This window comes from Colletotrichum graminicola, assembly GCF_000149035.1.
Source record: "Colletotrichum graminicola M1.001 genomic scaffold supercont1.85, whole genome shotgun sequence".
Classification (NCBI taxonomy): Eukaryota; Fungi; Ascomycota; class Sordariomycetes; order Glomerellales; family Glomerellaceae; genus Colletotrichum; species Colletotrichum graminicola.
This window is the reverse complement of record NW_007361089.1, coordinates 53,587-81,128: the sequence shown is the minus strand read 5'-3', so window position 1 is coordinate 81,128 and position 27,542 is coordinate 53,587. Positions and strand designations below refer to the sequence as shown.

The 27,542-nt window shown below is 54.1% G+C and overlaps 11 protein-coding genes and 1 non-coding gene across 12 annotated transcripts; 7 read left to right on the top strand and 5 right to left on the bottom strand.

Annotated features, from left to right (window-relative positions):
- Positions 1 to 108: 108 nt before the first annotated feature.
- GLRG_13285 lies at positions 109 to 188 on the bottom strand. Its single transcript has one exon. It is a non-coding gene; the product is annotated as a tRNA-Thr (tRNA).
- A 673-nt stretch (positions 189 to 861) lies between these two features.
- GLRG_11384 (ubiquitin carboxyl-terminal hydrolase) lies at positions 862 to 4,812 on the bottom strand (the record flags this gene model as incomplete). The annotated part of the gene is made up of 4 exons (XM_008102068.1): positions 862 to 2,639; positions 2,689 to 3,070; positions 3,134 to 4,593; positions 4,704 to 4,812. 4 exons carry the CDS (start codon positions 4,810 to 4,812, stop codon positions 862 to 864), a joined length of 3,729 nt encoding a protein of 1,242 aa, XP_008100259.1.
- Positions 4,813 to 6,329: 1,517 nt separating this feature from the next.
- GLRG_11383 (Tim17/Tim22/Tim23 family protein) lies at positions 6,330 to 7,120 on the top strand (the record flags this gene model as incomplete). The annotated part of the gene is made up of 4 exons (XM_008102067.1): positions 6,330 to 6,507; positions 6,574 to 6,693; positions 6,763 to 6,960; positions 7,026 to 7,120. 4 exons carry the CDS (start codon positions 6,330 to 6,332, stop codon positions 7,118 to 7,120), a joined length of 591 nt encoding a protein of 196 aa, XP_008100258.1.
- Positions 7,121 to 7,620: 500 nt separating this feature from the next.
- On the top strand, positions 7,621 to 8,175 carry GLRG_11382 (uncharacterized protein; the record flags this gene model as incomplete). Its single annotated transcript, XM_008102066.1, has 3 exons — positions 7,621 to 7,624; positions 7,802 to 7,852; positions 8,039 to 8,175. 3 exons carry the CDS (start codon positions 7,621 to 7,623, stop codon positions 8,173 to 8,175), a joined length of 192 nt encoding a protein of 63 aa, XP_008100257.1.
- A 1,041-nt stretch (positions 8,176 to 9,216) lies between these two features.
- On the bottom strand, positions 9,217 to 12,099 carry GLRG_11381 (MutS domain V; the record flags this gene model as incomplete). Its single annotated transcript, XM_008102065.1, has 3 exons — positions 9,217 to 11,829; positions 11,885 to 12,016; positions 12,076 to 12,099. 3 exons carry the CDS (start codon positions 12,097 to 12,099, stop codon positions 9,217 to 9,219), a joined length of 2,769 nt encoding a protein of 922 aa, XP_008100256.1.
- Positions 12,100 to 12,905: 806 nt separating this feature from the next.
- GLRG_11380 (uncharacterized protein) lies at positions 12,906 to 14,330 on the top strand (the record flags this gene model as incomplete). Its single annotated transcript, XM_008102064.1, has 1 exon — positions 12,906 to 14,330. The coding sequence occupies one exon, from the start codon at positions 12,906 to 12,908 to the stop codon at positions 14,328 to 14,330; it is 1,425 nt and encodes a 474-aa protein (XP_008100255.1).
- A 173-nt stretch (positions 14,331 to 14,503) lies between these two features.
- Positions 14,504 to 16,221, bottom strand: GLRG_11379 (eukaryotic and archaeal DNA primase small subunit; the record flags this gene model as incomplete). Its single annotated transcript, XM_008102063.1, has 4 exons — positions 14,504 to 15,128; positions 15,187 to 15,633; positions 15,690 to 15,884; positions 15,935 to 16,221. The coding sequence occupies 4 exons, from the start codon at positions 16,219 to 16,221 to the stop codon at positions 14,504 to 14,506; spliced, it is 1,554 nt and encodes a 517-aa protein (XP_008100254.1).
- A 1,162-nt stretch (positions 16,222 to 17,383) lies between these two features.
- GLRG_11378 (heterokaryon incompatibility protein) lies at positions 17,384 to 18,034 on the top strand (the record flags this gene model as incomplete). Its single annotated transcript, XM_008102062.1, has 1 exon — positions 17,384 to 18,034. One exon carries the CDS (start codon positions 17,384 to 17,386, stop codon positions 18,032 to 18,034), a length of 651 nt encoding a protein of 216 aa, XP_008100253.1.
- Positions 18,035 to 18,275: 241 nt separating this feature from the next.
- Positions 18,276 to 18,768, top strand: GLRG_11377 (uncharacterized protein; the record flags this gene model as incomplete). Its single annotated transcript, XM_008102061.1, has 2 exons — positions 18,276 to 18,489; positions 18,569 to 18,768. The coding sequence occupies 2 exons, from the start codon at positions 18,276 to 18,278 to the stop codon at positions 18,766 to 18,768; spliced, it is 414 nt and encodes a 137-aa protein (XP_008100252.1).
- A 736-nt stretch (positions 18,769 to 19,504) lies between these two features.
- Positions 19,505 to 20,422, bottom strand: GLRG_11376 (NmrA-like family protein; the record flags this gene model as incomplete). Its single annotated transcript, XM_008102060.1, has 1 exon — positions 19,505 to 20,422. The coding sequence occupies one exon, from the start codon at positions 20,420 to 20,422 to the stop codon at positions 19,505 to 19,507; it is 918 nt and encodes a 305-aa protein (XP_008100251.1).
- Positions 20,423 to 21,131: 709 nt separating this feature from the next.
- GLRG_11375 (uncharacterized protein) lies at positions 21,132 to 22,940 on the top strand (the record flags this gene model as incomplete). The annotated part of the gene is made up of 5 exons (XM_008102059.1): positions 21,132 to 21,300; positions 21,360 to 21,605; positions 21,679 to 21,962; positions 22,045 to 22,308; positions 22,371 to 22,940. The coding sequence occupies 5 exons, from the start codon at positions 21,132 to 21,134 to the stop codon at positions 22,938 to 22,940; spliced, it is 1,533 nt and encodes a 510-aa protein (XP_008100250.1).
- A 783-nt stretch (positions 22,941 to 23,723) lies between these two features.
- Positions 23,724 to 23,999, top strand: GLRG_11374 (uncharacterized protein; the record flags this gene model as incomplete). The annotated part of the gene is made up of 1 exon (XM_008102058.1): positions 23,724 to 23,999. One exon carries the CDS (start codon positions 23,724 to 23,726, stop codon positions 23,997 to 23,999), a length of 276 nt encoding a protein of 91 aa, XP_008100249.1.
- Between the last annotated feature and the right edge of the window lie 3,543 nt (positions 24,000 to 27,542).

The following is a 27,542-nucleotide window of genomic DNA, read 5'->3' as shown; positions in this document are numbered from 1 at the left end:
CCAACCGCATACGAAAGATAGTTCAACCCAAAAAATGAATGACTTCGACGCCTCCCCAGGAATAGATATTATTGCTCCGGTCCATCAGGCGCAGGAGAAAAAGTGAAATGCCCCCTCACGGGATTGAACCGTGGACCTTCGCATGACGAGACTACGAGTGCGACGCTCTACCACTGAGCCAAAGGGGCGGGGCCGTTGCCGGCGATGTGGTCTGGTCTACATCTCCACATCGACCACCCGCCCATGTTCAGAACTATGACCCAAACCCATCATTCTGGCCAGCACAAAAGAATAGCCCAAACAGGTAAATCAGGATCAGGCGAGAATTGGATTTGTGGAAGACTGGCCACTGAAAACAAAAGGGAAGGGATCGAATGCGCAAAAAGCAACGGTCAATTCGTATCTATTTGCTTCATGAACTGGGTATTTGGAGGGTTGTATCATGCGGCGTAAATATTCACGCTAACACCAAGCGACCCCGATACTGCCTCGCTGATGCTTCGGAATGAAAAGACAACGCCAGCCGTGTTGGGGTCCAATCTCGTCATTTCCGTAATGTATACAATGTTTGCCACAATATTTGTACTAGGGTGATGTTGTGGACCCGGATGAGGAGGGCAAGTTAAGCTCGAAGGCCGAATTGGAGGTCTCCCCAAGAGTCAACCAAGACTGGATTCATCAGTCAATCATGAATCGAACCGATGTTTGCTTCCGTGAAGAACGTCGTAGAGGTGGAGGCTTCTTGAGAACTAGTGAGTGTCAGCCCCATGCGAATACAAAACAACTAGATTATCGCTTACCTGCTCCCCGCCTTTTCAAAGAGCGGCTCTTGGGCGAGTCATCCGTCGTGTCACCATTCTTCTATGTTTGGTCGCGTTCCACGGTGTTGATTGAAAGTTCGCCTGTCGTCGGCGACGTCTTCGAGGTTGCTTGCGTATCTGCGGTTAGGTTTCCCATATCAATCAGGTCGATATCTCCGTCTGCGTCCTTAGACACGTCTTTGTTGGCGTTACTCCCTTGGCCTGAAATTGGTGGGTCCGGCAGACTGCGCTTGGGGACCTTGACCAGCTCGCGTTCCCTTCCGTCCTGAACGTAACAAAGGTAATACGGGTCGCCGTTGCTATTGAGTGTTTTCAGAACTTCTTCGGTATTGGGTGTCTCCGTCACGGTCCTATCATTGTACTTGCGCCATACACCGGCTTCGAAGTCGTGAATCCACACCCAGTAATGACCCGCCCTGAGTTGACCGCTATGGCAAATCACTGCATGCAGGCGATATGCATGCTTCTTGTGCTGAGAGAAGAGCTCTTCAAGCTCTGCTTTGTAGGCCTTCACTTCTTCAACGCGCATGTTGTTGATCTGCTGGCGTCCGTCGGCAGTGAAACCCGTCGTGCTGGGGGGATCACTCTTGTTGAAAGATGTGTCAGACAGATTGTAAGTTGGGAATGATGAGTCCTCCCCAGCAAAGTCGAGAGAAGAAGTCGGCAGGCCCCCAAGAAGTGACTCAGGCTCCGGAATATCTGCCTTATTGACATGGACGAAATCATTGACGAAACTGTCGATAACCTCTGCATCTTCAGCCGTGATTGTAGGTATGCTGTTGAGCTGTTCCAAACGCTGTTGAAGAGCCCACCCTTTCTGCCTCAGCTTGAAAAATTGTGGATCGTCTGGAGTATCCATATATCTATCAAGATATAACGTCTCAAAGACCTCGACAGGATTCATGTTCTTGTTGCCATTGTTTTGGGTCCTCTGAATGAGGACATGGAGAATAGGGGGGAGCCTCTTGATCGATGTAAAGCGCATGATATCCTCCTTGCCAGCAACAACTCTTTGGAGGTCAAAGTTGCGACTCAGGCCATCATGAATATTGGTTGGACCGGTTTCGGCGGGGTATGCCGTGATCGCACGCTCCAACGTGGAGTCCAGTTTGTACTTGTCCTGGTTAGGAAATTTTGTATGGTTCGTCAACTCGACGTAGAACGTCTCCATGATTGGCTCCCACTGGATTCCGTCCGTGGCATCTGTTTTCGTGGGTTTGATGGCCGCCTGTAGGCGGTTGATGATGCTGCCCATCACCTCCTCAACGTCTTGTTGCTCCGTGCCGGAAGTCCTTGTCTGCGTCTCCAAGGCCTTGAGCACCCGTTGTTCGACGTTCAGCGATGGAGTCTCAACTCCAGTCATATTCATATCGCTGTTAATGGCCGGTTCCGGCGCTGATGCTTCGACCGGATGGGAGACGATCCTGATGTCGGTCTTGTCCTCGGTCACGTAATCTCTCTTTTCACCGTCAACATCCGACATATTGACCAGGGTCTGTGAGCTTACGCTGCTAGCGGTTTCTGAGACCGGGTCAACAGTGACATTGACCATATCAACATCTTCTGTCTGTCCTGGTTGCTGCTTAGGAGGTCCTGGGGGAGGCCTTGCAGGCAAAGGCGGGGGAGCAGGGAACTGGGCACCCATGACCTCCAGTGTCTTTGGCTCCGCAGTATCCTTGGCCTTTTGTTGCGGGATGGGACCTTCAGTAAGATTCGACGTCGGCAGCAGGACGGCATTGGCAAGACGCTGGGAGGGGCGAATAGCGGGCGCTTGCGAGCTGCCAAGGTTGTTCAAGAGTCGTCCCAGTTCTTCAACAACTAAAAGAATCAGTATTGAAGTAGCGATGGATGATAGTCGAAAACTTACAAACACGAGCAACGACTGCTTCAGCGCGGTCAATCTTGAGCTTGTTTCCACCAATGAGTCGACGTTGGATATCCGAGTCGTCCAGGCCAAGCTCATGCATAGGATAGTGAGCAAGCAAATCCTTGATGGGAACGACGGTGTTCAAGTATTGGAGAATGCTATTCAAGTAACAGGTGTTGCCGATATTTTCCAGTCCGACCGGGAGGTTGGTCGTGGTAGTTGAGGGTAATGACTCGGCTTTCTCCTGTTGAGACGGGCCAGATTCCTGTTCAAGGGCTTTCACAGCCTGTCGTATTTCGTCGCTGTTCCTGTCGGAAGCAATAGCTTCCATGGCTTTGATAGCGACTTCCGCGATGGCTTTGCTCCGTGGGTCCTTGTTGAGCTATAATGTAGGGAGGCAAGGTCAGCGAGACGCCATATCTGTGATGCCCAAGTTGAAACATACCTTGACGCTACACATCATCACGATGGTGCTATCAGGCCACTGGGGATCCGCTTCGAGAATGCGATAAGCTGAGGAGACGTCCATAGGACCATTCGCGTGCGTGAGGATTCTGTCACTACTCCTGTGGCGCCCGATGATCTGAAGCATCTCTTTTGCAAAATCCGCCTGCGCAGGAGAGTGCTCAAGCTTGGTGTTGTAAGCTGAGATGACGTTGTCATCGCTAGCAGTGTACTTAAGACTAAAGAAGGAGTAAGCTTGGCTTTCCAGCTCGTCTCCAGCGCTGTGGGTGCCTGAGAGGTCCATCCCCTCCACGATGGTAAGCTCTTGGATCGCACGGGTCTGAAAATCCTCGTCCGCAGTCAGCAATGCGATATCGCGAAGTGCTTCGACGTAGGTCTGACGACGCTTTTCGCAAAGGGCTGACTGCCGGTTGTAGGCAAAGAAAATCAAAGCCTTGTCGAAATCAGGAAGAACACCAAGGACTCGATGCGCGTTAGTTGCTGATTGAGAAACCGTATTCTGCGGATACTCAAAGCACTGCAGCTCTTTAAACAGCCTGTTGCCGACATACGGCCGGGTCTCGCCAGGCTTCCCACTTCGGATGATGAGACTCTCCGCCTCAGCCTGAAGGTCCTCGATGAACGCGCGCAACGTGTTGAGTTTTGTCGGTATACCAGGGGTGCCAGGCTCAAGAACAGGAGGGATAAAGTACGGCTCAAAGACACCGTCCTTATCGAGATTCTCTTCCGTAAACTGAATCGCTCTGAATATGTCATAGCATTCATCGCCAAACACAACCTGGAAACGCTTGTTTCGCCGGGAGATGTTGCGCGGACTGGGCTTATCCAGCAAGTCTCTAAGGTACGTATTCAGAGTGGACGGGGCGCTGGTAGACCAATCGTCCCGGGCATCTGCAAAACGTTCCGGCGAGATCTTTCTGGCTCGGGCCAGGTTGTCAAGAATGCGTTGCTTATCAAGGAGTAGACGCACCCACTCGCGCTTAAGTCGAGGCCGCGAGATCTCAACAGACACTTGGAATGTGCAGCGGGGTGCTGAGCAAGAAAAATGTTCGACCGCAAGCAAGGCCTCTCTGATCATAGGGTGATAATCTGACACAGGTTTGGCGGGTCGGGTCGCGACTTTGACATTGACCAAATGATGGATGTAAAAGTCCGTGTCCTTTGGGGGAAAGTGAAGATTCTGAGGACGACAGAGACAAACTAGGTGGTCTGGGTCCCATGATGTTCTGATGATGAAGTGAAAGTCGCAGTTGCAGCAAACGCAGGACAGGACGCCAGGGTTGCGGCTTTCTGCCGTGCTCTGGTTGCCCACAAGGACAAGGCGATGGGGAACGCCGGTGTTGCTGCAGCGCGCCTCGCGGTCCCACTCGATCCTGATGAACGAGCCGGAATCAAGATCGGAATTCAGTAAGTCCTGTACCCATCTAGGTGCAAGACGACCTGCTCAACAACCAATATTCATCAGCCGCGACATCTTATACGTCAAAGAGATGAAACATCCGCCACCTTCACGATGCCCACAGGGCATAGGATATGGCTACTTGACGTACCAGTCTTTCCAAGCATGTTTTCCTTGACGAGCGCGGGCCTCCCCTCCCAATGTTCGGCAGTTGGTGAGTCACTTGGTGACATAATGGAGTATTGATCCGAGATGGCCATGGTGATATAACTGGCTCAGTGTAGTGGTTGGCTTCGTGTCTCGCTGGGTGAGGTTTCTTGACAGTTGGGTGAGCAGTATGCCCAAGAGAACATCGCTGGAACAAGATCACCTACTCAGATCACCTCGCAAAGCCTTGTACACTTTGGCCAAGAATGACATGCGTCAGGTCGGGACCACGATGTAAGTGCTGTGGCGAGCAGTTACGGTTCAACGTGTGTCTTTTAAGGGCTCCGTATGCGCCGCGGGAATAGCAAATATTTGTCGAGAGAGGGGGGATTATTCGAGCTTAAACGACGTCCGCAGGCGAGGAAACCCGGGTCAGCATCAATATAGGGGCTGGACAGTTCCCTGTATTGGAGGTGGCTCGATCGGGTTCGCGAAGGACAGTTCACCAACTGCGGAACACTGAGAGGGACGAATTAGCTTAAGACCATAAAAGAGAATATGCAAGAGTATAATGACCACCCAGTCAGATGTCGTCTTTTCTCGGAGCTGTAAAGGTTTAGGGATATGGCGGCCGGACCGAGATCAAACGGAGTCTGTATAAATCGTGGATGTAGATGCAGGCCGGAAAAAGCAGCGGTAATAACATCGACGAGGGGAATGCAAGATGGGAAGCTGGGGGTATCTTGACACAGACTGAAGCAAGGAGACTGAACAGAGACCCTAAAGGAAGAAGAAATATTCAGACAGCTATCCCGAAGGAGAGGAACCGGAAACAATGACGCCAGCTTCAATGCATCGGGAGACTAGGTAGGTAATGACGAGCAGGAACTATGCGGGCTCGATGGTGGGCAGGGTGTCGTGTCGTGTGGCGGGGGTAGAAACGTTGACAGGCTGACGCAGCTGGGTGGCCTTGTAGCGCTCAGTAAGGTAGCTACCTAGTGAGCAGTTGGGCACATACCTGCGCCTCCGCCGTATCGAGTTGCTTTATCGGAATGGGGCAAATAAGCTGCGCGGCAAGTTGCGGCGTAAGGGCCCGTTAGCTAGAATCACATGGAACACAGGGATGTGGCTTCCACGACGTCTGTTTGCGCGGACATAGACGCGTCAGGTGATCTGGAACGTGACCAGATCCTTCCTATTATGCCTAGGTCGATACCTACGAGCTCAGGGCTTAGTCATGAACTACAGCCAATGGTAACGTCCAATTCTCTTTTCTAGGTGAAGACAAAAGAGACGCTGGATGAGAAGACAGATGGAGCTGTGTAGTCGATTCACTTACACACATTATTTTATGCAAAGAATATAGATCATCATTTATTAGGCTCAGACTACCTTGCTTTCTTCGCCTCCTTTATGCGTCGGCGTCGACTATCGACATCCTAACGTCGAACAGTTGACCTTTAAATGCCATCCGATTGGCTCCACACCGAATGAAATCACGTGATAGAATGGGGGGTGGAGCACCCATTCGTGGAGCTTCAACCTGACCTCAAACTTCCGCTAGATCCCTCATCAACTTCTTTTCCAATTGAGTGTCTGGCTCGCGACTCCCCGAACCAACCCCGCAACCATGGCCGGCGACGACGACACCTACCACCCCAAGGACGCCATTAAGGCTAGCATCACGGCCTCCATGGCCCTTGGTGGTGCCGGTTTCTTCATGGCCGCTGTCCACAATGCCCTCCAGAAGCAGAATGTCGGCGCCATGTCCGTGTTCACCCGCAGCGGCAGCATCATCGCCGTCATGGGTACGCCGCCCCAACCCTGTCGCCAAGTCCGACTCGGGACACTCTCTTACTGACGAACTTCTACAGCGATCGGTGGTGGCGCTTACGGCTTCACACAATCGGCAATGGCCAACCTGAGACAAAAGGACGATGCGTGGAACACCGCGACTGCCGGCTTTGCTGCCGGTTCCATCCTCGGAATGACGAGTACGAACACCCCCTCCTGGACATTGAGAATTTTTGAGGCAGGATGCTTACGGGTTGCGACTTGAACAGCCAGGAAAATGCCCGTCGTGCTGGGCCTGGGTGCCGCCTTCGGCGCGTGGCAGGGAGTTTTTCAGCTCACCGGCGGACGTCTGAGAGGATGGTCAGAAGGCAGACTGGACGAGGCTGAGTTTGACAACAAGATTGCCCAGCGCGCGGCCAAGAGACGCCCGATTGAGGAGACAATTGCAGAGCTTGGCGAGGGCCGTGGTATGTACCGCCCTTTATGGTGTGACTGGGGGCCATCATTCCATGCGTGGCTGACACTCTTACAGGCATCCGGCCGCCGGGCTACGAGGAGCGGAGACGCGAGCGGCTCAAGGAGAAGTACGGAGTTGAGATCAACCCCGTCAAGGCGACTGTTGAGTAAATGGAGAACCCCTTCCCAACCGAAAAGACCAAAAAGCACCACTACTACTACCACCCCATCTCGCCCGTCACCCAGCCTAGCGAGGCATGCTCTTTATTTCCCGTTGCTTGTACATACACACAGCCTGCGGAACACGTGGGCAAAGGAGAGGAGTCTCATCGGCTAGAGGAAATGGAGAATTGTACTATTTTTCCCTTGCTCTCCTAGCTTCCGCGTGATGTGTGCTTGTCTCTATCGACGCACCCACCGACTGCGTTACAAAAAAGGTACGTTCTTAGCATGCAATCAGGCTTTCGCCGTCTCCAAATGATGATACAATAGCTTCAGAGGCTGTTTATGATCTATATGATTCAACATTACACCGTTCTATCTTTTGTCTGACTTTACTTTTAACAAACTCCGTTCTTCTTGCGTCTCGTAGCTTCAATTGCATACTAACCTCGGAGTCAGGGTCATCAGTAAATCAGGGATCGGTTCCAGCTAATGTAGCCATTTTCGATATGAGTAAGTTTTGTTGCGTACTTATTCCCCCTTGTTTTCCATGATGATATACTAGCTTCAGAGGCTGTTTATGACACGCATGATTCAACTTTACACCGTTCTATCTTTTTATCTGATATCCTTTTCACTGCCTCGACTGTTTGTTCTACTATGCCAGATGTGTACTAATATCTGTCTCAGACCAAGGGGGCACATTCTTGCCAAGACGTAATCAAAGGCTGACTTGTCGGAGTAAGTCATTCATATCTGTTCCTATTCCTCCCATCCTCCTGTATGATGATACACTAGCTTCAGAGGCTGTTTATGATTCCATGATTAGACCTTCACCGTTCTATCATTTGTCTGACTACACCCTATGGTCCATTTTCGTTTTGCGAATTCTTTGTTCTAACCAGGTTGACTGACATTGGCCTGTAGGGGAAGATGGTGCCGGCTCCAAGGGAAGGAAAGGCGTCACGGAAAGCAAAAATGAAGAAAAGAAAAACAGAAGCTCGGGCCCAAGGACCCTTCGTCGGGCTTGGTTGGCAGACTCGGCCTCGCACATGAATAACTAAAACACGCGATGATATCCCACTTTCGTTTTGATGAAATGGTACGCTTTACCTCCTCCGATCCTCCTCCTCCTTCGACATGATGAATCACTAGCTTCAGAGGCTGTTTATGAATTATGTTTATGATTCGACCCATCACCGTTCTATCATTTTTCTGATATGTTTTCAAACACAATCGTTTATTATCTGGACATTGAGGATGTACGGTTGCTGACGATTATCTGATCAGTGTAAAAAACGAATATCCGACCCTCGGCGGGAGGTGCCGCGTTGGTTAGAACACCCTTCTGTTCCGTTTCCCTGTTCATGGCTGCAAAGCATTTGGTAAGTCCTTGGCCCAACCTCACACCACGCACCTCCCCATTCTATGATGAGACTCAGCTTCAGAGACTGTTTATGATTTTCACCGAAACATGATTCGAAACTTCACCGTTCTATCAATACCTGATCACTTGCAAACTCACCGCTCAATTCTTGCTATCTTGCCCGACTCCGAGGAGATGGCTAACCCAAAAGTCACAGAAACCCTCTTTGCTGCGCCCGTCATCAAGATTCTTCTCCATGGCGACCTGTTCCCGCAGTAACTTTTGCTGTTTCCTGTACGAGGTTAGCCTCGTCGGCCAGGGTATGTCTCGAGCCTCCCTTTATCAGTTGACCCCCGTCCCTTCCAATGATGATAATCAGCTTCAGAGGCTGTTTATGAATGTTAATGATTCGAAATTACACCGTTCTATCAATTGTCTGATTTGTTCGCTCAACTTCCTTACAATATGCATGGTCGCATTATGACGTATGCTGACATTTCATGGCCAGGTTTATTTCACTGTCACTATGCCATAGAAGCTTGGTGTAGTCTTAGTTTATGTCAATTGCTTTTCCTCTGCATAGTTTCTCACGTAGTTTAGCCTTCCTGAAACAGAGACTGCCTCAATACGGAAGCCTCTCATTTGACCCTTATTGTACACCCACAATCCCGAAATCCCAAAGCCCAAAACTCCATGCGCGAATCGAAACAACGCCATTGCGAACCCAGCAAACGCGCCCTTACAAAGTTTTGACAGACTGAAAGAAAGGGTTCGCCAGCAATTTCTCGTTCGCCATGACCAAGCCCTTGAGCTTGGAGACCATCTCCTCTTTGCTCATCTTGCCCCCGGCGACCTCTCCCTTCCATCGGAGCAGTACCTCCTTGAGCATGGCGCTGCCCTCCTCCATGTCCGTCTTGCTGTACTTGAGCCCCAGGTCCTCGTGCTTGGACGTGAAGTCCTCGAGCTCGTCGGCCTTGCGCTTCGCCATCCGCACCACCTTGTCCGGGAACCGAACCAGCTCCGCCACATGGATACCAAAGCTCTGGTCGCAGACGCCATCGTCGACCTTGTACAGCAGCGTCACTTCGCGCTTGCTGTTCTTGCCGCCTCCGTCGCCGCCAATGTGGGCCGTTACGTGCAGGTTATGAACCTGCGGGTGTTCGTCCGCCAGAGCTGTCAGCTCGTGGAAGTGCGTCGCGAACATGGCGAAGCAGCCAATCTCCTTGACGATATGTTCCGAAATGGCCCACGCGAGACCGAAGCCATCGTAAGTCGAGGTGCCACGACCCAGCTCGTCAATGATGATCAGCGACTCGGCCGTCGCCGACTTGAGAATGTTGGCCGTCTCGAGCATCTCGGCCATGAAGGTCGACACACCCTTGAGCTGGGAGTCGCTGGCACCAACGCGGGCGAGAATAGAGTCGAATATGGTTAATTCTGCCTCCGTGCAGGGGACGAAGCAGCCGATCTGTGCCATGAGGGCTATGACGCCGATCTGGCGGATGTAGGTCGACTTTCCGCCCATGTTGGGGCCGGTGATGATGAGGAAGGAAGACTTATCCCGGGTCAGGGCGACGTCGTTTGTAATGAACTGGACGTCGTCTTGCATCTCCAAACATGGGTGGCGGGCCTCCTTTAGGATCGTCTGGCCCTCGCCGCGCTTGTGGATCTTGGGGCGAACGTACTCGGAGGGCGCGTGAACGGAGCAGTGGGCCAGGGAGATGATGACATCCAGATGGGCCAGGACGCCAGCGAGTCTCTCGAGGACGGGGCTGTAAGACGCAGCTACACCAACAACTTCGCTGACCAGGCTGCTCTGTGTCCTGTTGTAGTTCTGCGAGAGCTGATCGAACTCACGCCGGAGACTTTGCATCGTCTTGGTCGTGAAGTAGACTCCATTCTTTTGTGTCGAGCATTCTTGGTAGCCCGATTTGTTGCGGATGGCGCCGGCTTCCTGCCTGGTGAGTCTCATGCAGTAGCCGTGGACCTTGTGGTTCTCAAGAAATATCTTCTTGCCAACTTCCTGTCTCAAATCGCGCGCCGCATCTGAGAACTCTTGATCAATGTCTCTCTTAAGCTTGTCGAGCTTCTTCCTGATAATTCTCAGGCTGTCGTCAAACTCGGGCTTGATGATGTATTCATGGTTGTCCAGGGCGTCCAGGTCGACAGTGGTCTCGACCATCTCCGAAAGCTTTGCGAGACTATCAGAAAGCCCGCGGAGAGGGGTCGTATAAGCTACATCAAGGGGGTCCCTGTATGCTTCGTCCATGACACCCTCCAGAGTTCCCAGGAAGCCAGGCAGTCGAATGACGACCTGGTAAGCACGAACAACATCCTCAAGATTGGCTTTGCCCCTTTGGAATCGCTTGGCGAGACGGTAGAGATCCGGCACTGAACGAAGGTGCTCCTCCTGCATCGTCTGTCTCAACTCGGTGTCGTTGACAAAGGCCTCGACGAGCTGCTGGCGCTTCTCAATCTCCTCCTTATTCATAAGCGGCTGTTTGAGCCACTGTGACAGCAAACGGCTCCCGGCAGGGGTCTTGCAGTGGTTGAGCAGTCCGTACAAGCTCATAGATTTGGCGCCGTCCCGGGCGCCAGGCATCAAGTTGAGCGCCTTCAGTGCCGCCGCGTCCAGCTTCATAAACTGGGAGAGGTCATGCTGGTACAGTTGGTACTGCCCGAAGTTGGACGGGTCGTGGAGCACGCCGAGGTACTTGATAAGCGCCGCGGCCGAGCCCATGGCCAGCTTGAGATCGGTCTGAGGTAGGAGAGTCGTTGCCCGCTCATCCTTAAGAAGACGTGCAAGGTCCTGCTCGATGTCCTTGGTTCCGAACTCGCTGGTTGACCGTTCCGAGACGGCAACACCGCAGTTGGTGATGATCTGCTTGAGCTTTGCCAGGTCCGGATCTTTGTTCTTGTCAGCCTTGTCCATCTGGACGAGGCACTCCCTGACGCCTAGCTGGATGAGCAGGGCCTCGAAATTAGAGAACAGATCGTTGTCGAGGAATTCGCTGACGCCCAACTCGCGGACGCTGGCGTCGGCGAAACAGACGCCGACGCTCCTGGCCTCGGTGGCCTTGGTGGAGATCTTGACAGCGAGGATCATGGGCGCGGCCTCGATCTGGCCGCCCAGATCCTCCTCCACGTCCTGCAGATTGCCCGGAGACGCCTGCTTCGCAACTTGCCAGTTCATGCGGCCGCCAGTACTCTCCCATATCTCTATCCTCTTGCCTAGCTTGAAGAGTGCTTCTCGAAGAAATTGTCGGAAGACCGTAACAGTCATGGTCACGGATGGGAGACCCGTCTTGTCATCTCGGCCGAGTGTCCTCACGACAGATGTCGTCTTGTATACCTGGATAACAGTCAATCAGCAGCTGGGCGGCGCAATGGTGAAATGCAGGGCGTACTGTGCGGGCTATGAAGTTGGCATCTTCGCCGTGTGATGTGTACCAATCGCCTCGATCGAATATGCGAACTGTGTCTTCATGGACGGCCGGGAGGGACTTGAAGAAGCGGATGAAGCCGTGTTCATCGTCGACCTAGTGACGTTTTAGCCATGTATTTAGCAAGCAACCTAACTATTACTTGGGGAACGAACCTTCAATTCAGGCCTTGAAGACATGGTGAGTGTGGGATGTGAAATAACAGAAGAAAGACAACACAAGAAGCAGAATGGATAGGCTAACTTGCGTGAGTGTAAATGGCAAGGAAAAGGCGCACACTGCCGCGTTGTGCTTCTGGAGTGTGTAGTTTGCACGGTGGTTAAAGTGCTTTGCCGAGGCGCGTCTGACTGGCAATGGTCATTCAATTAATGGGGAGACGCGACGCGATGGCGCTAATCCAGATTTAGGAACCTGAGTCTTGACCGCCCGGCGGGTTTTGCCAATACCCAGCGATGAAGTTCCTCTGAAATCTTATCGTATCTTAGGTGGCTGGGTACTTGCACATACAGTCTGAGCTTTTTCCAGGTCAGGACGAGCATTGATTAATTATTTTGCCAACATTCTCATCCCAAACTTCGCGGTCCTCTTCCATACGACTCAAACTCTCCTTCATTGAAGTTCGCCAGCATTTGCAAGCATAGTTGAGAGCCCTCTTCATTTCTTCCCCCGATTCCAACTTGAGACAGTTTCCACTGCATATTTTGGTCGCACCTCGGCTGCAAACCCGCAGCTTTCTGAACTGCCTATGGTGTTCATACTGGTCAGACCACTGCCATTCAGAGCGCGAGTTCTCCATCGCGGTGCTTTGGCTGCACTTACACGCATAACTGCCCCGCATTGTGCCTCAATAGGCTTAGCGCGCTTCCGCAGCTCGCCCGCTACGCAACCACAGCTGGGTAACCATCGCAGCTCGCCGAAATTTCGCAAAAGTCCCCCACTTCCCTCCCCAAACTTTGCACGCATATTCAGCACCACGGCCCCAAGAATGAAAACCTCCGCGCCGGAACCCGTCAACCAGCCAGCCAGGGACCTCGAAATGCCTGACGCAGGGTCAGAAGAAGTTGCCGTCCCTTCCACGACCAACAATGGCGACGGCGCAGCATCAGTAGCAGCAGCAGCACCGAATCCTACGACGAAGACGACGACGACAACACCAACAGGAACAAGCATCAGTGGTTTTACTCAAAATGACGCCCCCGAAGCCTCCGAGGAAAAAGAAGGCGAAGAAGCCGATGTCGAATCCTCCGCTGCCGGACCCGGCTCCGCCGACGCAGAGGGGGAGCCGAAAATCTCCAAGAACCAGCTCCGCAAGATGAAGCGCAAGGCAGCGTGGGAGGACGGTCGCGAGGACCGCAAGCGCAAGCGCAAGGAGAAGCGCCACGACCGCCAGGTCGCCCGGCGCGAGCAGATCGCTGCCGTACTTGCCGAGGCCGAGGCCAAGGGCGTCGACCCGGCCTCCGTCACCATCCCCCCGAAGCGCAAGACGCCCAAGCAGCCCTCGGTCCAGGTGCCCGTCACCCTGATCCTCGACTGCGACTTTGAGAAGTACATGCTCGAGAAGGAGCTCGTCTCCCTCGCGAGCCAGATCACCCGCTCTTACTCGGACAACCGCGCCGCGAGGTACCGCGCGCACCTGTACGTAAGCTCGTACGGCGGCCAGCTGAAGGAACGCTTCGAGACGACGCTGGGGAGCCAGCACGTGCACTGGAAGGGCGTGACGCTTGTCGAAGGGGACTTTGTCGAGGCGTCCAAGGCCGCGGACGAGCTGATGAAGGGGCCCCGCGGTGGGCAGGTCATTGACCTGCTGAAGCCCACCGCGGAGGACGGGGCGGCCAAGAAGCCCGCCGTCTTCATGGACACCGTCAGCTCGGCACCCACCCCGGACCCCGAACCCGAACCCGCCGAAGAGCTCAAGAATATCGTCTACCTCTCCTCCGACTCGGTCAACACCCTCGACCGCCTCGAGCCCAACACGAGCTACGTCATCGGTGGCCTCGTCGACCGTAACCGCGAAAAGGGGCTGTGCCACCGCCGCGCGAGGGAGATGGGCATCCGGACGGCGAAGCTACCTATCGGCGAGTACATGAACCTGTCGAGCCGGAGAGTGCTCGCGACGAATCATGTTGTCGAGATTATGCTCAAGTGGCTCGAGACGGGCAGCTGGGCGGAGGCGTTCCTGAGCGTCATCCCTAAGCGGAAGGAGGCCAAGCTCAAGGAGCGGGGCGACGCCGGCAGTGCCAACGGAACCCCCGCTGCAGAAGGCGCGGATGGCAAGATCGAGGATAGCAGGTTTGACGAGGAGGACGACGAAGACGTGGATGAGAAGCAGACCATCACGGAAAACGCGGCAGCACCCGAACCATCAGCTGGGGCTCAAGAAAGCGCAAAGGGGAACGTGAGTGGTTCATAGCCCGGCGTGGCAGGCGATTAAAAGTAATAGAAATACCCCCTCCTCGCCGTTGCTGTTCCCAGAGGGAAAAAAAAAAAAAGACGAAAAAATAGAAGTAATGGCAGGAAAACACCGACCCAGTAACCAAATAAACCCTTCATGCAAGTCGTGTCGATTTGTGTGTTTTTTTGTTCTCAAAACTCCATGGTATCCTCCTCCCTCTCCCTCTTGACCTTGCCGTCCCTCTCATCCTTCATCAACCCAATGACAAAGGACCGGAACTGCTCCACGTACGGCTTCAGGCTCGTCTTCTCCCAATCCTGCACGCTCTTCTGCTGTGACCCGCCCTCGGCGTCCTCCTCGCCCTTCCACGCGTCAATCTCGGCAAGCAGGCTCTGCACCGTCGGCACACCCAGCGGGTCAAAGTCTTCAAGGCTCTTGGTGTTGATCGGCACGCACACGCGACCGGTGCCGGGGTGGACGACGAATGGCGACTTGAGCAAGTGGTTGAGCTTCTTGCTGACCTCGATATCGAGTCGCGGGTACGTGTACTCGAGCACGATGTCCTGCTTGGCCTCGAGCAGGGCCTTGGCGTCGAGGTTTTTGCTCGCGCCGCTCTTGGCCACGGTGTCGATGTCGGCCCACTTGGAGACGGACGACCGCCCCGGCGCGGCGTCCCACTTCTTGCGGAGCGACTCGTTGAGGTTCTTGTCCGGGAGGAGCTGGAGGAGGCGCTCGGCGCGCTCGTTGGAGGCCCAGGGGTCTTGCGCCTCAAGGACGTCTTCTTGGAAGTGGGATTTGAGAGTCTCCAGACTCCGTCTGCGCGCGGCCGTCAGCAACTTCAAAAACCCTCGGACCGTGACCGGAAGTGACTTACGAAAGATGAGGGTGCAGCGGCCGCCACAAGTTCACCTTCTTACCGCTCTGCGCGCCGCCCTTTATGACCTCCAAGTACCCCGCGATCGACCGACGCATCTGGTCGCCCATTGTCCGCGCCTTCTTGTCGCACACCCACGCGTGGGCACCTCTGCGACCGGAGTAGACCCACATGATGTGCTTGAAGCCGAAGTCGTCCCGCAGCGCAACGTCGACGACCTTGATCGCCATGGTGATGAACTGCCAGCACTTGATGCATATGTTGGCCTTGTCGCAGCACGTTCTGATCTCGTCGTAGTCCGTCAGATCGATATCAAAACACAGTTCCTTCGCGAGGGGCTTGAAAGCGCTGGCGTTGCGGAGGGTTTTGCGGTCGCGCGGGTTGGTGCTGTAGACGGGGCCGATTTCGAAACGGGAGGGCATCAGGCGGAGGACGTCTTTCCGCAGGCTGGAAGAGGATCAGTTCTATGTCTCCGGTTGGCAGAGGTGGGTTTAGAAGCTCACAGGTCGTGTGTAGCAAAGGATTGGTATCGTAGGTATGCGTCGTTCTGCAGCGTGAAGGCGAACTCTCTGTGGCCAAAGTCGTTTGTCGGCGTCGGGCTGTGGTTCAGCCATTGGAAGAGATACCTCCAAGGAAACAGGCGTTGGTAGAAACTGCGCATCACCTCGGGGTCTGAAGCCTTCAGATCCGCAATGTCTCTGTACCCCGCGTTAGCATGCGGCCCTCGAATCGATGCCGGCGAACCCACGTTGGCGAAGGGGGCGTCGCGATCCCTGGAGAACTCGACTCTGGCGAGTCTTGTGGTTTTGAGCTCGGAAACTCGTCGTCCGAGTCTCCGTCTATGAACAGGTCCTCCAACTTGACATCCTTCTTCTCCTCGGTGGCGGGCGCAGGCGCATCGACTTCGGCCATCGCGACGTCGCCGTCAGTCGCCTGGCTGGCGGTGGGTTGAACTGGAGAGTCGGCCATTGCTTCGTCGCGGACTGCGATATCGTTGGATGTTGGGTTTGCTTCCGGCGACACGGAATGGGGCATCTCTGGGTACTGGAGTGCTGTTGGAAGCGGGCAATTTGCGATTTGCTCAGGGCTGTAAGGATCGCTTTCGCTGGGTAGTTTACCGGGGCAACTCGAAAATGCAGCCGAGTGGATGGGCTGCGGTCGCGTCTGAGACGCGTTTTCTCGCGTAAAGGGCCGGGATGGGCCCCCTGTTGCTTAGTCATTGGCGGGACAACGTCAACCTCATCCTTACTCCGTAGTGATTCGTTTCTGATTAAATAAAGATAGTATCCGTTTTCAGGCAAACGGAAAGACTATCCGTTTTTAATAAAACGGAAATGAACTTCGTGTTTAAGTAAGCATGCAGTAACGGAAACTTTGGCAACGTTGCTCGATGTCAAAATCTATATCTCTTCAGATTCTATCACGATGTCAAACCTGTTACTCACAACAATCTCCAAAGTCAATATAGACTCTTTGAGCACAAACAGTGCCAGTCTTTGTTACGCTGCCTGACCCATTGTGATCACCTAGGCAGGGTATTACTAGGTTTAATTACTGTGTTTATGATCCTGATTTTGCGCTCCTCTACTTTTAAATCACAAAACTATCTTTGCTTTTCTTCTTGGGCAACAATACTTTGTACTGATGTTTGCTTTGCTGATCCTCTCGAATTGCACAACTTAATTGTTATTTCTCTGCTTCCAGGCACTATTTCTAGTGCTAGCTTTTTTCTCTGCTGCTCTTTAAGCATAACCCTGCATTGAATAGCCGCCTTCCAGCCCATGTGATGGTTATCCCATTGAGTGCCGAGTGACCTCACATAACCGCAGACCAATAAGAGTACAGCAATCCAGGCTGACTGTCCAATAGCTGTCAGTAATTATGTACATAGACCCATTTTTGGGTCATGTGAGGTCACTTGGCACTCAACGGGATACAATGATACTGCGGCAAGCTTAGGCGTAGGGATCGTGGACATCCAGCTACCTAAAGTACCTAAAGTGGTTTGAGCATGACGACGGGGTCTGACTGCTGATTGAACCGCATTTCCCCTCTTCATTGGGTTGTCTGACATGCATGAAATTAGGCTGGCATCCAAGCCAACTCCTCCTTTGAATTCTATCAGTGTCAAACACAGCCAGAAAACCCGTTACTGTTTCATAACCCTCAAGAACAGCATTTTCCGATTGTCATCTTCATGACCTCTCAGGCAGACCTGTACGAGATACTAGTTCTTGAGCCTGCCAGACGGGGAATCCGCGTGCTCAGCCTCGGACCCGGGACTAACGACGACGCTTTGAAACTCGATCTATCACGAATTTCGCTCAATGATAACCCTCACTACACCATTCTATCCTACTGCTGGGGGTCTCAAGATGATCTACAGCAGGTCAGGGTCGGCGACACGCCACTTCTCATTTCCCGCCACCTCCACAGCTGTCTTGTGAACCTTCGCCGAGAAGATTCTCCGCTAACGACCTGGATCGATGCGATTTGCATCAATCAGAACTCGAACCAGGAGAAGAACACCCAGGTCCCACTCATGAGAGACATTTACAAAGGAGCCACTGAGCTTTTCGTTTGGCTTGGCGAGTCGACGCCGGGGCTCACTCGCATTTTCAACTCAATCCAGAGGGTCTTTGAGCACAACATCGCAATCGAGCCGGAGGGCATCTCACAGGTTGCCGAAGAGCTTCTGCAAGCTTCCCCGGACGAAACCGAACAGGCTTTCGTCGAGTTTGTCAACCTACCCTTGTTTTGCCGCACATGGATCATCCAAGAACTCGCACTGCCCCGACAAGACCCCATGTTCGTTTGCGGGAAGCATCGCACTCTTGACACACCTTAAGCTCTGCTGGGGCATCACGAAATCCCTCAACCAAGCCCTCAAACAACACAGTACACTGACGCTTCCCGCCTGGAAGAATCTACACCACCTGCTCAACTTCCGTACGCTCGATAGGCTTGTTCTGCTACGGCAGCTGTTCGAAACTCCTAACATATCTAAGAATGGCCTTCGCCTTTCTGCTTTGATCTTCATGAGCGAATAATCTCTGGCGACTAACCCTAGAGACAAGATATATGGTGACATGGGTCTGGCCAATTCCAGTGTCAACGAGAAGATCGTGGTCGACTATGACAAGCCAGTCGAGGATCTCTACGAAGAAGCTTCCAGATATCTGGTATTTGAAGAAATGAACCTCAGCCTTCTGTCAAACCAGACCGTCAACATAACGCGAAACTCGACTGATGCAGGATCCAAGGCATACCACGAGCTTACCCTGAGTTGGAGTGTCAACGTCGGTTCATCTTGGATACGCGACTTCGGACACATTCGCGCTCCCACACACAGACCAGACCCCTTGGTTAGAGACTGATACAGTGCGCAAGGGGGACGTCATCGTTGTGCTCTCGGGAGGAGACGTGCCCTCTGTGTTGCGGCCAATGCAGGACAGTTACATTCTGATTGGGGAGTGTTATGTCGAAGGCATCATGTACGGAGAGTTGATCAAGGCACAAATGGAGACACACCCGGGCGGCGAGAAGCAGGGTGTCAAAGGTGAAGTGTTCCATATTCGTTGAGTTTAGATACCATTGCGGAGTTCGTGTGGTAAACGCTTGCGAGTGCCAGGACCAAAGTCGATGAAACCACCACCACCACAACGGTGTCGTAGCCGAAATATTCGCCGAGAACATGGATACTTTTGCCTCCATAGAGTCCCAAAAGGTACATGTGGAGCTCGCATGCTGTTTTTGGAATTTGACACACGTATCCTCTTTACAGCCAGTTCCATAAGATATGCATGTGATATTGTCTAGGAAAGAAAGAGTCCACAGACAGGTTTTTTGAATTCAGGACAGTTTATAGGATTCAGTAGCATTAGATGCTACGGTAAATGTCAGTACGTCCCTGTGAATCTACTTGTGCGCAATCAGAATTACAAAGCCCGGTACACCAAACTATGATGATCTCAGGCTCATCGAACCACAGCGTTCTACGACATGTGCAATGCCTTATTTTCCTGTATGGCTGTTCTCGGACATGGCAATTCACAAGCCGTTTCACTCACATGATAGCCGCATGAAAACCCTATTGTTTCCTCTGGTGTGCATCACGCAAACATGCCGTGTTAATGTCACTTTGTTTGATGTCTTTTCCGCTCAGAATTATTCGTCATGGTGGGGAGACAGCCACAGAAGCAATGCACTCTTGAGCATGTATTGTATCCTATTGAGCATGTAACTGTTGCTTGTTCACTGAGGATAGATCATCATACAGGGTTTACCGCCGAAGCAGGCATATGATAAAGGTGACCGATCAAGCCGGAAGGCACTCCAAGAGGCGCGCCTTGTCCCTCTGCAGCCCGGCTTCAAGCGAAGTAAACGGTATACCGAATTTTACCTGGGTCTCCTCGGCCGCGTCCATAAGAGCGGTGAAGTCCTTCCCGTTGGCCCAGATCTGGAACAGCATGCCGGGCGCGGCCTGCTTCGTCACCTCCACTTCGGCGGGGGTCAGCTGTCTCACGAGGACCTCCCTGCCGCTGACCCTGACAAGCACGTCGCGCACCTCTTCCATGGTGAGGTATGCGTTTGGCAGGTCGATCTCCTGGCCGCCGAACCTGCCGGGGTCCTGCAGGGCCGCCGCGGCGTACCTCCCGACGTCCTCCGTGTCCGTGTAAGGCACCCGGACGCCGTCGTTGCATGCGTGGCCCAGCTCCCCGCTCGGGAGGCCGGGGAAGTTGCCGAAGACCGTGGGCAGCGTGAAGTCGGTTTGGAGGACCGCCGGCCGGAGGATGGTGTAGGCCTTGAACTTGCCGCTGCGGATGACGTCCTCGACCTCGGACTTGGACAGGAAGTACGGGCGCAGGCCGACCTCCTCGGTCGCGGCGTCGTCCCATAGGGCTCTGTCGCCCACGGCGACGGCGGTGCAGCCAACGATGCCCTCGACGCCCGCTTTCTCGCAGGCCTCGACGATTGTCTTGGCCTGCCGGGTTTCGAGCCCTTGCCAGGGAAACGTGTTGAGGTAGGCGGCTTTGCATCCTTGCGCCGCCTGGTAGATCTCGTCGAGGTTTGAGCTTTCGCCTTTGAAGATTGTGACGCCCTGTCTCTTCAGGGCCGGAGGTACTTTCCCGGGGTCGCGCACCACTGCATGGACTTTGGCTCCGGCTGCGAGTAGATGCGCGATGGTCGCCAGGCCTTGCTGGCCGGTTGCCTGGGTGACTAGATAGGTAGCCATGTCGAAGCACTTTGGGAGCCTTTGTGCAAGAAGAACAAAAGTGTTTGTAGTGTTTTACCAAGAGGAGAGGGAATAAGTACAGAGATGTTGCTGAGATGGGAGCTGTGTCGTGAATTTCAGTCTCATTCATTCGAACACCGAGCCGCTCCTTTATATAGACGGACAAGTCACAGCTACTGAGTCCTGCCGCCATTCAAGAACATGCATAGACCTGCTACCTGATTTCCAACCCATTACGAATCCGCCACTCAATCCGTGCCAGTCAGAGGTGAGGTAACCAGCCAAAAGGTTCCTGCGGTACTGCTTGTTTCGAGCCGCATCATGGAATAGATGCATCTGGAAGGAGGAAACAGGCACCAGAGCTCGATAAAAGTTGCTTCAGGTGGGTCTGATCAGAAACGGGCGGTGGACGAGTTAAACTATTGCCAAATAGGGACTAGCATCCAACGGGATGTAGTATCATATGCACAATGACTCCTACGACGCCTCGTAGAAAGTTGCCCATGGTGGGGCCGATGGATGACGGGAAGGGCGGGTTGTTGGCGGGCCTACTGATGGGGATTCCGCCGGCCACATGTCCGGGTCGGAGTTAGGACAGACGAGACCCGGCGCTACACCTATTCTGTAGATCCTGTGTATGTATGTAAGCGACCTGGATCCTTCGCGGGGCTTTGATAACGCCGGAGGTTCCGCCCGCGTTCGGCGTCTCATGCCAGTCAAAACCCCACTACGTACATTCTCGCCCGATGCCACCGAGGAGCACGATGAGGCCGCGAAAGACCTGCTGGACGTGTACAGGTCAGTGAACACTCTGGCCGCTGGCATGAGCCTAGAAGGACCTTGCCTGACCGCGCGTTTCCTCCAGCCCGGAGAGTTCGGTGTGACGGGGGCTTCCCCAGCTGCCAAAAGTGCGCCCGAGCTGAGCGGGATTGCCAAGGGTATGAAGTCCGACTGTCGTGGCCCAAGAACAATGACAGGAAACGTGCGATCACCGGGATATCTCCACTGGCGGTCAAGTGCCCCAGTCGCCGATTCGACCTCTTCGTCAACACAACTTCGCAGGATGTAGAGCTATACCGCAATGCCCCGTTGCCGACACAGCCTCTTCAGCCGGCCCAGCCCGGTCCAAGTTTGTCGATGCAGCCTCCGTCAGATAGAAGCCATGCAGATTTGATCCAGCACTGTAAGTCTGCAGCAGGGTTGCCGCATGATCCGGGGTGAGACGAGGCTCATGGTAGACACCTACCTGTACTTAGTCCAAAGCACCGCTTACCTCTCGTTGGCCACATTCACTGCGACGAATTCTCAGATGCGAGAGACACTCATGCGCATGGCCCGGGCCCGCGATACCGCCGCGCGCCTCGCGCTTCACTCCGCGATGCTCGCCTTCTCGCTGCACCGTGACGGGCTCCACCAGCAGACGGCACAGCTCAAAATACCAGCACTTCGGTTCCTGTCGGCTTCTACGAGAGGAGGGACGTTAAGCTCGGCCGAGGCTGCTCGGCATGCGGCAGCATTGATGCTCCTTGGTGCTTTCGAGGTGGGTTTCCGGTCAATACCGCGTATTAAACACAAAAGTGGTCTTTCGTACTTACAAGAACAAAACACCTTCTCCGACGTAGATCTTCCTACCGTCAGAAAGCTCGGGCGAGTGGCTTTGGTACGTCTGGGGGGCCATGAAAATCACCCAGGCGGCCAGGCTCAAAGACTACTCCGACCAAAGCGATGTCCGCCACCTTCTCGACTGGGTTCACTTCCATAACACGCTTTCCCATTTCCCGATACATCACTGGCGTCACAGGCCATTGCCTCCTGGGGCGGCAGCCGCGCAGCCTTGCAGCCCCGGACAAGAGTTTCGGCCTCCGTCCTTGCAGACGTACAGAATAGTAAAGCTCGCTGGCAATCCCTCGCAGGCAGTCTCGCCGCGTCTACTGACATGGTCTCGCAGGAAATGCCGGCCCCTAATGTCACGCACGCAGTCCTGAACCTGCTATCTGAAGTCTGCGAAAGGCTACTAGACCCGTGGGACCCGAAGGGCCGCGACGCGGACTACCACGCCAACCTCAGAGCGCTCGAGAGGAGAGCCGAGAGCCTCCACCTGCACTACGGGGCCGAGGAGGACGCCGACATCGTATACGGCGCAGAAATATGGCGGATCGCCACGCGGGTCTACCTCGCGCGGGCTTCGCAGAACCGATGGGAACAGTCCGCCGACCTGGACTCTATGATCGACGCGCAGTTCGTCCGGATCACCACCTTTTACTCCTGCAGGCACTTCTTTCCCATGTTCATTCTCGCCTGCGAGGCGCGCACGGACGAGCGACGCGCGGCCGTCATCGGTCTGATTGACAGGACGGAGAGAAGCGCACGCACGAGAAGCCTGAAAGGTCTGAGGAACCTCGTCCAATCTATCTGGGTGCAGCAGGACCTCCACGCAGACAGAGATCTGCTGGTGAACTACCATGGCATCATCAGCACTGTGGTCAGCTCCGGCACTACACCTTCATCCTTTGTGTAGAGGCTCTTGGTAAGGCGCGAAGAAGAGAAGAAGGGGGCGGTTACAGGTCGATTATCAAGGTCCACGCCATCCTTACCGCAGGCCCCGCGTGGAACTTCGCCAGCTTTCGCTCGCACGAGGTTTTCCCACGAATATTTGGTATCGGTCAGCGGAAAGAAATCGACACTGGTCGAGCCAAGGCCAATACTAAGGTGGCGCTTGGAACCTAGTATGTGAGTAAAGATGGATGCGGCGAGCTTCGTCACTCGTTGTCATTTAGCAGCACAAATGTCGCTGACCGGGGGACCAGGGGTTATTAGACATGAACATTACCACGTATATATGTATATATTCCAGTATACATACGTCACCTAGAGTAACTTGATACGACTCGTACACATCTCGTCACTTAACTAAGCGGAAGTCGAAGAACGTGTTTGATGAAATCGTTGGTAGAAAAACATTGGCCAATGTGAAAAGTCAAAGCTCCAGGCTGGTTGGCATTTAATATAATGTCAAGTCACCATGTCTCGCCCGCAAAAGGCGGTCCGATACACACCGGATCACACGCAGGTAGCCAACACACCAGAGCAAATCGTCCTGGTAGAAACGCCCGAAAACCGCCTAGCCATTGACTCACACTCTCTCCAGCGCTTGCTATAAAAAGCAAGAAACAAAAAAAAGGAGGAAAACCGAATCGTCCCGCGTCGCCGTATCACAGCCCGAGGAGCCCTCAGTCAACGAAGGAGAGCGCATCTCATTGGCCGACCGTACGAGATCGGAGCCATAAACCACGACTCTTGCATGATCCCGCGTGCCTCCACCGTCCTCCCTATCATCGTGACCCAGCCCGCAGGGTTCCACCATCAGACCACTGGGAGGGGTGGGATTGCCAAGGGCTCAGAAAGCCTCATGTTCTGGAAGACGGTCCGTAAAGGGAGGGGTTACAGACCGAATGCAAAAAGTATTGACGGCAAAGAATTCGATGCCGACGGGTCCGATATCCTCCCCCCCAACACCACCCCCAACACCGCCGAACCCGCGAGGCGTTTTCGAGGCGCCGCCCCGTCCAGCCACTGAATCAGTAGGAGAAGAAGAAGATTAAAAAAAAATGCCAGAGATAAGAGCACGGCACGCCATGGCTTTCTCCCTGGGCGAGTAAACGGCGGCTGGCCCCCCATCGCCAAGCTTCCACGAAGCCACGGCCCGCCAGGGCGGGTTATTTCTCGAGAATCACGAAGCCGCCTGGAGCGTCTGGGATGGGGACCGATGCAGGCGTCCAAGCGGCGCAGTTGACATGCGACAAGTGAGCTGCGGTTGAACCTATTATTACGGGGGCGAACAAGGTCAGCCCCTCTCGCCGGTGGGACATGGATGAGGGGGGCGGTGCCATCAGATACTACGATGAAAAAAAAAACAAAAAAACAAGACATGACAGCTGGATGGAAGGGGGAGCTAAATATGCAACGAGATGCTGCAGCGAGCCTGACCTGCGATGGACCGTTACACGACGTGTCCGCCCGAGCGATGACAGATCCACAGTGAGCTCTAGCCCCTCCCCCGTCGAGGAGCGGAGGGTCTAGCTCTCGGCGGTGACATTTCACATCACTCTCGCCTCACACTGGCACCTCTCATGTCTCGTCTCAGAGTCTGTCACCCACACCGATCATGCCAGCCGAACCACGCCAGCGTGGGATCCGGCTCAGACCCCCCTACGGGACGAGATTAACCGAACCAGATCACATCACCGGGCGGGCTCGTCTGTTGAGCCTACCCAGACACGCGGGTTCCGAAATAACATCACCGCCGACCAACACTGCAAGCTTGGGTAAGGCGCCTCTGACAAGCCGGCGGTATATTTTTGGGACCCGCGTGCTGTGGTCGGCAATCCGAGGACATTCAGATTCTGTTCCCTGTTGCAAAGAAACAGTTGTGCCAACAACCCCAAAATGTGACGCCGATAGGATTCGAACCTAACTGACTACAAGTATTCCCATTTGCCACGCGGTTGCTTGCTAGTCTGCGTCTTTCGCCCCTTCCTAACCGCACCGTTCATGGTCTGAGTTTTCCGAAGCCTCGTCGACACGTGGCTTGCGAAAGCAATGTTCGGAAGAGGCTAAAAAGCGACAGAAAAGAAACACAAGAGGCGCCTCTGTAAGGTGTGTTTCGCGGCCATGGCGGCCAAGGCCCAGCAATGTCACCAATCCCATGGTCCCGTCTCCCGTGTTCGGGTGGTTAACAAACCGCCATACGGGTGGGAGTCGACAAGGTCCAGAGGGACGGCGACGAGCGCTTCGGAAACAAAGGAATGCAAGCTGAAGGCGAAAAGAAAAGGAAAAAAGAAAAGAAAAAACATGTAGTTCCCCTCCCGAACCTATCCAGCCAGCCAGCCACGGTCGTCGAGACACTCGACCGATCGCCGATCGCCCACCTCAGAGACGTCAAGCACGGAGAGAGCTGGTATTCCGGGTGATGCAGCGGCTGAAGCCCTGGAACTTTCCTCTTTCAGGTCGGCCTAGTTGCGAGTTGAGGGAGAGAGAGATGGAGGAGGAAGACGTAGGAAGACCCCGCCTCTGCCATATGACGGACCATACCGTATGACCATGTAACCATATTAAAACCATATAACCAACCACCCGCGCCTTCGCTGTCACCAACGGTTCCTTACATACTAGTTATGTACCTGCACCATTTCCTACCTGCCTAGGTAGGTAGCAATCATCATCAGTCGTTCAGCCACTTGGGTTTCATATACTGGACCCTTCCTTCTGCCGGTAGCACTTGTTTGCCGCACGCCATGGAGACCCATGTACAGCCGTCCGTCTCCCAAGATCTAGACCGGTCCATTGAACTTTCTTTTTCACCCGCTGTCTCCCTCTTTATCTCCAGGTATCCCTCCCATGCAGCCAAGCTTGTTCTAACAGGGCAAGCAGAACAAGCCAAAACCGACTCGCTCGCTCCAGTTTGCTCCGGGTCGCATCGCGTGTCCTTCCCGCCCGTCCGTTCCCCCCCCTCCCCACCCACCAGAAAAATAAATTAAAAATAAACATGAAAAATTGGACCGTTTCCTCGGCCTGCCCACACTTAACCGCATCTCGCATAAACCTACAGCACATACCCATCAACCCATCCCGCCATGCAACCCTTGCAAGTTCCCCCCTTCTGCTTCTTTTACACGGGACGATCTGCTGCAGAGTCGTCGGGTTCGCTTCCGCCGAACCTACCTGCCTGTAAGTACCTATTACAGTACCTCTTTACTCCTTTCCCCTCCACAGCTCCCCTATACGTCGTATCCCACCCCTGGACCCTTCCACACGGGGACGATGAGTAGCTCTCCCCCGTCCTGTTACCCAAACTCAAAGTAAGAAAGAACCCCTCCATGTCGTTTGTTTGGGGGAGGGGGATCAAGTTTTGACTACCTAAGTCAGTTGCCTCGTTTGGCGGGCCTGGTCCGGTCCATCACGTTGCATTGACGTCGTCTCGCCTGACCGCCGTGGGCCAGACCCGGTCCACGGGTGACGGCAGCAGCGGCTAGAAGCATTGGCAACAACGGTCTGGTCCCTTCATCGTGATCCGTCACAGTCTAGCTGGTAGGCAGGCAGGCAAGCAAACCAGCCAGCTTGTCTGCGTGTTGGTTTCCGCCGCTCGAAACTACCAGAATATGGATACCCGCTACATGTATGCTCCCTCCCTCACTTCTCCCCTCCAGTCTCCCACGTTCCGCTTTCACTTGCACCATAAACTCTCGCAGCTCCCCCCGACGGACGGTGTCCGTTCTCCATTGCGACATCTCTTTTCTTTATTTCTTTTCTCATCCTTCTCCTCCTCCTCCTCCAATTTGCTCTTTCGGCCACGCACACGATCCGTCTTGTTCCTCTGCGGGCTTCTACCTCCATCCCTCTCTCTTCCTCCTTCCTCCAGGCCGTCGATCCCCAGCGCCTCCTCACGTCCGTCCTCCCTGGTCCGTCGGCGTCCGTCCCCGCCATCGTTACGGTGCCAATGGACTCCATAGTCACGCCCGTGACGGAGCATAGTTGCATCCACCTATTGCACCCCGTTACTCGTCGGAGTTCCGTCAGCCCTACAAAGTTCCCCTTCCTCCCCCGGGTCACATCCCGGAACTTTCCTTTCATCTGAAGAGAAAGGGGGGGGGGGGAGAGGGAATTCAAAAAAAAAAAAAAGAAAAAAACCACCCCGGAGAAAGTGTAGAGGGGGAACGAGCCCCTCCCCTATCCTCTTCTCTTCGGACAGAAAAAAGTCCACCTACCCACCCACACTTTTTTCTGTTCGGAACCCTCATGGTCGGGAGATGTTCCAGACCCTTTCGGGCGGCCGCCTTGCATGGGCCCCAGCGCATCAGACCACTGGGGCGCCATCGTGCCCCGGGTCTAGACCGCCATCGACCGCATGTGCGTGCGGGGCGGAAGGAAAAAAGGGTCGGTCGTCTACTCCGTAATTACTCTGCGAACCCAGACCTTCGTTTCCCACGGCGTTTCCTGCAACCCGCCCATTCCCGGCACATGGATTAAGGGTCCTGTACCCTCTCAGCTGCAAGGAACCCTGGACCATTCCAACATGTCGGTTCTCGGACGTACAAAACAAACGCTGTAGGGACTTACCGCA